Source organism: Podarcis melisellensis (assembly GCF_964234715.1).
Source record: "Podarcis melisellensis genome assembly, chromosome: 15".
Taxonomy (NCBI): Eukaryota; Metazoa; Chordata; class Lepidosauria; order Squamata; family Lacertidae; genus Podarcis; species Podarcis melisellensis.
In genome coordinates this window covers 44,175,832-44,185,703 of record NC_138532.1, presented here as the reverse complement: position 1 = coordinate 44,185,703, position 9,872 = coordinate 44,175,832, and the positions used below count along the sequence as shown (strand labels likewise).

At 52.6% G+C, this 9,872-nt stretch overlaps 1 protein-coding gene across 1 annotated transcript in view; it reads right to left on the bottom strand.

Moving 5' to 3' along the window:
- Positions 1 to 1,426: 1,426 nt before the first annotated feature.
- Positions 1,427 to 9,872, bottom strand: part of RPA1 (replication protein A1) — a 34,799-nt gene continuing 26,353 nt past the window's right edge. The window contains exons 15-17 of the mRNA XM_081889611.1: positions 5,904 to 6,011; positions 3,183 to 3,269; positions 1,427 to 2,394 (exon numbers count right to left, since the gene is read on the bottom strand). Coding sequence (XP_081745737.1) covers positions 2,281 to 2,394; positions 3,183 to 3,269; positions 5,904 to 6,011 — 309 coding nt within the window. The 3' untranslated portion in view covers positions 1,427 to 2,280. The remainder of the gene's footprint in view (positions 2,395 to 3,182; positions 3,270 to 5,903; positions 6,012 to 9,872) is intronic.

The following is a 9,872-nucleotide window of genomic DNA, read 5'->3' as shown; positions in this document are numbered from 1 at the left end:
AGCCTTAAGTAGGGGGGCAGGGAAGGGGGGAGAGAGAAATGGGGGACGTTTTGGACCTGGAGGATTCGAAATGCCAGGGGAACCCACCAGGGACCAGCCGGGGCCTTTTAATGGAAAGCATAAAGCACTGGAAAGAGACAGGAGCCAGATTATCACTATCTGTTTTTCAGTCCCTTGAACAACGAGGCACGGGGGAATTCAAGGAACATTTAAGAACTGGAAGTGAAATGATTCGGTTCACTTCTCCCTCCCTCCCTCCCTCCCACAGAGAGAAGGGGGAGAGAAGGAACCCGATTCTCCACCCACCACTCCCAAAGACTTAAGTGAAAAAGCGGCTCGATTGCGGAGCGCCACCATTGGCCTTTTATTACAGCCTTTACGAGGAAGCTAATGAGTCCGTGCTTGAACCTAATTAGGACATATGGCTGCATAGAAGACTTTGGTCACAGCACTCCCACTATGGTTGTCTGCAAACAAACTTATTGGTGTTTTCTTTGCGGGGGAGGCTGCTTCTCTCCCCTCACCCCACATTCAACTGTCAGGCCAGAGAGCCATCTGCACACACTGAAAACCCCACCATTTCAGCCCGTGTCCCCTTCTCCTTCCTGAATTTGGGGGTGGGTGGGTGTGGTAGTGAATGGAAGCCAGGAAGGAATAGAGACTGGTTAGCAGAGCAGAAAGAAAGATGATCACACCAAACCCGCAATTTGTCAATCGCGAAGCGGGTGGAAGACCATAATTTCCCAGCCAACGTTTCATAAGCAAGGTCATAAGGAAGAAGTGCCAAGGCCCCAGAGCTCGCTTGGGAGAGCCAGAGAGGGATGCTCTGCTCCACGGAGAGAGCGAGGAGGGCCAAGAGGTCAGGGGTCGAGGGAAGCCCTATTTTCATGCTCATCACTAGAGAGGACACGCGCTAAACAAGGGCGACCTGAGTGGGCAAAAGCATCGTTGGCTCCAGAGCCGCCTTCCAATTCACACCCCACGGGGAAGCTGCAACGCTGCCCGGCCATGCAGCCAACGCTTTGCTGCAGCTGGCAAATGCATAATTCATGCAACCAGAGGCAGGCGCAGCTCTCTGGCTCTGCTAACTAGAAAGCCAGCAGCAGCAGCAGCAGCAGCACCTCTGTTCCTGGGACCAGTTCACGCAGAGCACGTATATGTAAAGCCTGGTTAGTTCTTAGACTGCTGGGTAAACATTAATAAAAAAAATAAGAATCCAAAATGCCAGAGAGGCCACCTTCACCAGCCAAAACAAGATCACATTATTGGCTCTCGCTGACACAAGGCTGAGAAAAATCGCCACTCTTCCGTCTCGCCAACTTCAGCCCCAGCGTCTTCCCCCCAAGTGAAAGCGTATTATGAAAACTAATTAATTGCTTTCCAGTAATGAGAATCCGCTGGCGTTTGCAGAAAGCAGAGACCACAATATAGAACTAAATGCTGTTTATAGAAAGAGACAGGAGGAAGAAGGGGCGCACCCTCCGTCGGAGGCTTCTATGTCCTCAGTGATACAAACAGAGAAGGCATTTCGTTCACACACACAAATTATGGACAGGTAGCAAAGCCACCGCAGTCGGCAGCCCCAAAAATGCAGTATTAATTGAAGTGCAAAACTAAAGCACTGCTTTGTAGTTGCCTAGATTTCCCAGGGGGATGAAGAGTCAACGCTTATCAGCCTCTCTCAGAAGAGACAATTTTGATTAATATCGGGCCCATCTGACTCAGTCTATTAAACCCTGAAGGAAGGATATTCTTCAGATATAAGAGATACGTCTTTGATTAATAATTCTGCCATATTGCCATTCCAAGCATTAACAGTCGCCTGGCACCTGTGGAAGGAACGAAGCCTTTGAACATTACCGGGGGGGGGGGGAGGGGAGCCTCTGTTGAGCTAAGGGACCCCTTCCACACAACACCACCCGCCTCACAGAAGTCCTGGCCCCTCCCACCCAGGTCTTTGAGCATTTCCCAAGTTTGTGGGGGGTAAGGAGGGTCTATCGCAGCCTGGGGTCTCCCCTTCCCAGCTCAGCCTGCAGGTATTCCCTTTGTGCCGGCAGGTCTTCTCCACCCCCACCCCAGCCAACGATGGCACTCAGCCAAGGCACAAGAACACAGAATCAACGGAGGCAAAGAAGGGGATGCAATGCATTCTGGAACTTGGGTCTGTGGAAGAGTGTGGAGAAACCAATTCAAACATTTGTCTCTAGGTATTCTACAGAGAGGACCCCGGCTCTGCCAAGGGGCAGGGGGGCACCAGTGCCAGGCTGCTCGTCGCCCTCGTCAGCATCCCAGCTGGGCAGCATTCTTCCTGATGATCCCGATCAGCCTCCTGCTGTACTCCTGGTGGTTGACAGGCTTGACATCCAATGCTGTCGCCTTCAGGCGCGATTCGTCCTTGGGAAAGAGAAAAGGCTTCAGGTGAGGACACCGTACCGTCTCCAGGTTCAGCTGCGCTGCTAGCAAACCACCTGGCGCGGCTGCACAGTTCCCGGCATTGCAAGCAAAACCCGGAATTGATTGGGAGAGGCCCAATTCTCAAAGGCTAATTCTCTGGCAAAGGCAGAATCCTACACAGTGTGCGGATTGAGGGAGCAGTGTAGTGGTTAACAGCCTGCCTTTTGAGCTGGCTCAAGTTCACAAAGTGGCCACAGGCAATAGCCTCTCAGGCCCCTGCAGGAGCCTCCAGCAAAGGAACATCTCTACTTAAAGGGAAAGAGGGAGAAGGGGGAAAGTGCCTTTATATATATAAAACACACACACAGATTCTTTTGGAAGAGCCCCAGAGGTGGGACCTGTTTCAAACCCATCTCAGTTTCTAGTGCAGACACTCTCCTCAATCCCAAGCAAAAAACACCTGCATGGAATTCCCCCAGATATACGTAGTTTTAACTCCTTGCAGCTACTGATCATCACACAGCATTTCCTGCTGCTGGTTTTCAACCCCTCTTTAATTTTGTCTAAGCTCTGTGTGTGACGTTCCACTGGACAGCCTCCAGTTCTATTCTGGCAGAGCCCCTCTCTCCTACTTTTTCATTATAAGGCTCATTCTTCCACCTCTGCCAAAGAAGAGCCCAAATTGCTTAACAAACAAACAAACAAACAAACAAACAAACAAACACCCCAACCCCACAAGATACAGATCTGCTTGTTTCTGTGTGCACATCTCCGTGTGTCCGTCTTACGTTGAAAGTCTCTTGCTTGACTCTGACCCGGAATACATGGGTGGTGAAGCTGGCTTTCTGGAGCACCTCATCAAACGCGTTTTCATTCTGTGGAAGAACAGCAGAACAGACGCGTTGAGGCCAACCCTAAGCTGGAAGGGAGCATGGGGAGCCCAGCAGAAAAGGCACCGTGGCACCTTCAGCTCCAGTCCTAAGCCAGCTCAGAAGTTCCTTCCCAAGCCAGACAGACACGCAGGTTCACCATGAGACGCTATCAGCAGAAGGTGTGGGAGGCTTCTCCACTGCGATTAAAGGCGGGTGCTTAAAACACAAGCGTGGATGGCCCTTTCCTTGTTGCCAGGAGCCTTATCAGAGGCAGTCAGCTGTCCCTGCTTATCTTGCAAGCCACATCCTGAAGCTGCAGTTGTTCCAGCTGGGGGGTAGGGGATGGGCAGGTGCTGAATGTTCTCTGGTCATCCATAGCACCAGCGCCATAGAGCCACTGGCTTCAGCGCATAGGAGAGAAAAGCAATGGACTAGCAGCTTGGATGCCAAGCACTTGTGCCCAGGACACACCTCACGGGAGCTGCTTCCCTTCATTCCACCCCAAACCAGCCAAACTCTCCGGCTCCGAAAGAGCTCTCCATTAGCCGGCCACTGCATGACCCTTTGCCTTCCCTCCACCTGCATCTTCCCTCTCTCCACAGCCTTTTAAGATGTGCTCATCATCTGTGCCGATCTAAGCAAGGCTAGCCCAACCCTCAGAGCTTTAGGTTAATGATCAGGCACTGGCTGCCCAGGAAAGGGGCCTGCAGAGAAACAAGGAAATGCTATTATCTTGTTGTGCTAAACGCACAGCTTGCGTCCTCCTTGGCAAAATGGCTGCTTTGAAAGCAGCGAGGCAAGACGCCTTGCTAGAGAGCACCGCTGCCCATCTACCCCTACGGAGCACGGCTCTTTTGCCAGCCACAACATCTCTGTTCCCCAAAAATTAAGACACAGCAAAACCTTTCGTTCTTGCCGGAGTCTACCCGACGAGAGGGCAGATTGCGTCGCAGAAGCGAAACCGCATGCCAGGAACTTTAACTGTGTCAGTTGGAAGCCCTTTTTCTAGTTCAGGAAAGCAGGTGAGCTGCTAACGCAAAGGCAGACTCTGCACCACAGGAAGGAAATGGATGGGGGGGGGAAGGGTTGTCACATTAAACGAACACAGGTTCTTCAGGGCACGAAGGACTCGCTCTTCCAAAAGCACAGCATTTCGGCTGCAATCTGGAAAGATTTAGTAAGAAAAGCTGCAGCCAGATCAGGCTGGGGCTCATCTAGGCCAGCATCCTGTTCTCACAGTGGCCAAGCAGTTGTCCCAATGGGAAGAAGCCTGCAAGCAGCGCATGAGAGCGCCTGGTAATGCCAGGCGCAGGGCCTCTGACCCTGGAGGAAGCATAGAGCCAGCACAACTCCTGGCCAGCCCTTTCTGGACAGGGCAGCAACAGAGATGTGCCCCCAACCAACTCTGGTTTCTCATAAAACATCCAGCTACTCCTACATATATGAAAAGCAATTTAAGGAACAACCCTATAGGACAGCGGTTTTCAAAGGACATGGCAAGAGAGGATGGAAAGGGTGGCAGGAAGATGCAAGGACAATCCAGGAAACATTGAAAAATTTTCAGTGTAGTACAGTATAGTGTCAAAATTATTTATTTATTTGCAGAATATGGATAGGTATCTTTTCAGCTGCTGGGAAAGAGTGTGCCAGGTGATCTGGGGCAGCACAGCAGCAGGAAAGCACATGGGCCTCTGCCAAGAGACCACAGGCCACTGGGAGGTTCTGCTCAGCCCCACCACCTCCCAGAAAGAGCATCACTATGAGGGAAAGACAAGCCTGGGTCCATTTCTGGGCTGGAGAAAGCTGCTCTCCCTGCAAAAGAGAACGCTCAGACTGCAGAGCAGAAGGGAAGAGACTTCAGGGAAATTCATCTGCTGTGGGTCCACTGGGGTGTGTGTTGTTTTGTGTGCATTGTTACAATCTGTTATTATTATCTTACACCGTCACTATAGGTGTAACTGTTTTTAAATGTTTGTATTGACTTTATTTCTTAAAGCCTGCATCGTTCTCTTATACAGAACTGAAGTGGAACTGATTTTCATTCTCATTGTAACTGCTTCATTTCTTTCCTAAGTATGTATTTTGCGTATGCTGCGAACTGCCCAGGGACCTTGTGGTGAAAAGCCCATTAAGAAATTGAGCAAAATAAACAAATAAACAAAGTATTCTGATTGAAAGGCAGGGCACAAGCCTCCCAAAGTAAATGGATCCCAGGGAAGGCAGTGCACAGCACTTGCTAAGGGCTCCTCACCCCACCCCCCCGGCCGGAAACACAAAAAGCCAAACCGTCCAGGCTGCCCTGCGCAGCTACTCAGGATTTCAGGTACTTTCTCACTGGGGTGGGGAGTGTCCTCAAGAGAGAAGCAGGACTGTGCCCTGAGTGCCTCCCATTTTCAGACAAAATTGTTTCCCGCTGCCTTGCCTGCAGTCCTCCTGCCACTGGCTACCAAGCAGCCTTCAGACACAGCCCCCCCCAAAACACTGCCAGCAGTAGGCAGACCCCTCAGGGCAAGCCCCCCAGTCTCCCCTCCCCAGAGAGCTCATCATTGTCAAGGAGCCTGAGAGGCCTCTGCAGACCCCGTAATGAGTGTTAAAGCATCCAGGTGAGGAAGGGAAGAGAAGCCCCCAAGGCCTGACCTTTTCCTTCAGTTCTCCCAAGAAGGCTGTGTTCTGCCCAAGGATGGTCTCTGCCGATTCCTGGAAACAAGTCAACCACAAATTGTCCTGGAAATCAGCAATGTTGACCTGGGGGGGGGGGGAGATAAGAAGACCAATGATAAAGCAGCACAGCCTCAGCCCACCACCAAGGGCAGCCTGGAGCCCCCAGCTCAGCCCCTCCAACACGCCCCCCCCGAGCCTTGGCCCCTCCTGTTTCCACTGCCTGCAGGCTACCACCACAAGTGGAGGCACACATGCCAGGGGGCAGCGGCCACCCCCCAAGGAAAACAACATGTCAGGGGGGTGTCGGCGGAAAGGAGCCCCTCTTGCACAACCAGGCAGCACAGAGCAGCCACAAGTCAGGGCAGATCACAGGGCTCCTCTGCACAGCCCTTCCCAAAACCTCTGTCTTTCAAAGTCCTTCCATTTTATCCCCATCAGTGCCCACATCCATTATTCAGAGCAGTGTTTCTGTGCTGTGAAAGCAGCTCAGGGGTTCTTGGGCAAGTTTGTTTTGTTTTTTAAAAGCGAGAGAGAGAGATGAGGAAGGCATGGGGAGTAGGAGTCTGGCCAAGAGGCTTCACTTCAACCGGCCACATCCTGCTGGGACCATGGGGGACAATCAGGGCTATAGATAGGGGGTGGTGAGGTGGGCCCCCGCCAGGGGCACAGGCAATGGGGGGGCATGCAAATTCGGCAAACATTTGTCCATAAATATCGATTATTGCCTCATAAGAAATCATTTTAAATAGAGGGTGAATTGAATGGGTGGAAGGTGGGGGGTTGGAGGAGACGGAAAGAAGAGCTAATTTGTCTGTGGCTAGGGGGTGCAACCTGAACGGTTCTGTGGCCCTCCCCGGCCGTGGAGAAGAAGCAAGGGATGCCTCCTTAGTGGTGGGGCCAATAACGAGGAGGGAGGGGGCGGGACAGGCGAGTCAGAAGAGCCTGGTCAAGGGCAAGCCTGGCTCTCCATTATGACCTGAAAGACAAAGAGGCTGGGCGCTGGGGCTTTGATTCTGGCAGGAACTGGCGCCCAGCATGGGGGAGGAAGGAACCAGGGCAGCCAGAGAAAGCAGGTTGATAATGCCTGATGGGCATTTAGATGCCTTCTGAAAAAGCCAAGACACTTTTGTGTATTTCCAGGGGCCAGAACCAACTTCAGAGCAAGGAAAGGGTTTATAGTCCAGGGCAGCCTTCCCTTCGTCCCACTTTCTGACTTGCAAATTGACCCCCTTCTGGACGGACAGGGCAGAGCCTTCCACTCTTTGGGGATTTGAGACAGCTCTCACTTCACTCAACAGTGTCACTCAAACACAGACACACTTTCAACAGGAACTGGGCATAAAAGACCTCTGGAGAAGCCGCCCTAGGAGTGCAGTGCCCGCCTCTTCTGCTCTGTAGCTCCTTCCTGGGACCACCAGCATCTCTCTCTATTTCTGGCCCAGCCACCCGCTGCCTGCTTGGGCCTCACAGCCAAACACACTCCCTCGGAAGAAGAAGAAGAAGAAGAAGAAGAAGAAGAAGAAGAAGAGTTTGGATTTGATATCCCGCCTTTCACTCCCTTTTTTAAGGAGTCTCAAAGCGGCTAACATTCTCCTTTCCCTTCCTCCCCCACAACAAACACTCTGTGAGGTGAGTGGGGCTGAGAGACTTCACAGAAGTGCGACTGGCCCAAGGTCACCCAGCAGCTGCAGGTGGAGGAGCGGAGACGCGAACCCGGTTCCCCAGATTACGAGGCTACCGCTCTTAACCACTACACCACACTGGCTCTCCACTGGCGGAAGGTGTGGGGCTCTCCTTCCTTGGAGGTTTAGAAGCAGAGGTTGGCTGGTCAACTGTCACGGACACTTTAGCCGAGATTCCTGCATTATATAATAATTTAATAATAATAATTTATTATTTATACCCCACCCATCTGGCTGAGTTTCCCCAGCCACTCTGGGCGGCTTCTAATCAAGTGTTAAAAACAATACAGCATTAAATTTTAAAAACTTCCCTAAACAGGGCTGCCTTCAGGTGTCTTTTAAAAAGAAGATAGCTGCTTATTTCCTTCACATCTGAAGGGAGGGCGTTCCACAGGGCGGGCACCACCACCGAGAAGGCCCTCTGTCTGGTTCCCTGTAACCTCACTTCTCGCAATGAGGGAACCGCCAGAAGGCCCTTGGTGCTGGATCTCAGTGTCCGGGCAGAACGATGGGGGTGGAGACGCTCCTTCAGGTATACTGGACCGAGGCTGTTTAGGGCTTTAAAGGTCATCACCAACACTTTGAATTGTGCTTGGAAACGTACTGGGAGCCAATGCATTGCAGGGAGTTTCACCAGATGACCCTCGGGGTCCTTTCCCATTCTGCAATTATATACCCCCCTCTTTCTCTCCCCCTCCTCACGCTCGCTATCTTCACCATTTGGGGCGCGGGGGCAGGCAGAGAAGGGATTTCAAAAGGAGCTCCTGTCAAACACCAGGCAAAATCTTTTGCTCACCGCAGAGCCTAGCAGAACAAATGCGGAAGGAGAACTCGAGTGGCCCGTAATTCAGAAGCACTTCTCTGGCTTCCCTCTCCCTCTTGCCCTCCCACCTCCACTCCGTACAATAATCTTTCCCCCAGGGGGACAGCTCCCCCCACCGCCACGTCCTCAAACATTCTAATAAGGTGAGGCCGTCGATTTGGAGAGGCTGTTCATTTAGCCGCTCTATTAGCTGAAGTGAAGCCTCCAGCAGCCGCCAACCTCCCCTTTGCAGGCTTCCTGCATGGGAGTTTCTAAAGGCGAGTCGCAGGGGCCCTAATTTGGGGGCACTTTCATGAACCGAAGGATGGAGGAAAGCAGCGGCGTTGCTCTGGAGGTGCAAGCAGGCGTCACAATGGCAGCCCTCAGATGCTCTGCTCCAAAGCCGGTTCCCGTTAATGCGCGAGACACAGAACATTAGCCACAAAAGAGAGAACTAAATATAGGGAGCAGCTGAATGAGTGCAATTACAGCTCTCCAGAAATGCCATTCCACATTAGCTTATCTTCCTAACAAAGAAACGTGGGCCAGCGACGCTCCTGCGCTGAAGGCTGCGCTGCTCGCAAAGGGGCTCCGCTGGGCAAGAGGCACTTGGGGTGGGGAGGGAGGGAGGGCAAAGGGCTCAGGAGGGCGCAAGGACCGCAGGAGCCAGTTGAACAGTACCCCCTCGAGTGGGGGCAAAAAGGATCTATTTGTTCTACTTCCTCCCCTGCCACAGTCAGACATCTGAAAACGCTCTCCAAAACCAGCCACTAAGCAAAGGGCACAAAGGTGTTGTGGCCACACAGTTCTCAGCAGCAGGGATCCTAATGCACCAGTTCCCAGTTCAGTAGGAAAAGAGCGGCAGGGATAAGGGACGTTTAACGGCACAGCACCATCTAGGCTGTGCAGCAGCAGCAGCAGCAGTGCCACAATGGCAGCAGAGCAGCCAGAAAGGCGCACAATGAACAGGCAAGGCCAACTTTAAAAGCCTAGCCATTAAAAGGGGGCATGTTCTGAACTGCAGTCAACAAACAGAGCGCGCAGTTCAAGAGGCTGCAAGGCCCTCACAGAGCAATAGCCTGGATGGTTTAGCACAAATAAATAGATGGTCATATTGCTTTTCGGGACGCAGGTGGCGCTGTGGGTTAAAGCCTCAGCGCCTAGGACTTGCCGATCGAAAGGTCGGCGGTTCGAATCCCTGCGGCGGGGTGCGCTCCCGCTGCTCGGTCCCAGCGCCTGCCAACCTAGCAGTTCGAAAGCACCTCCGGGTGCAAGTAGATAAATAGGGACCGCTTACCAGCGGGAAGGTAAACGGCGTTTCCGTGTGCGGCTCTGGCTCGCCAGAGCAGCGATGTCACGCTGGCCACGTGACCCGGAAGTGTCTCCGGACAGCGCTGGCCCCTGGCCTCTTAAGTGAGATGGGCGCACAACCCCAGAGTCTGTCAAGACTGGCCCGTACGG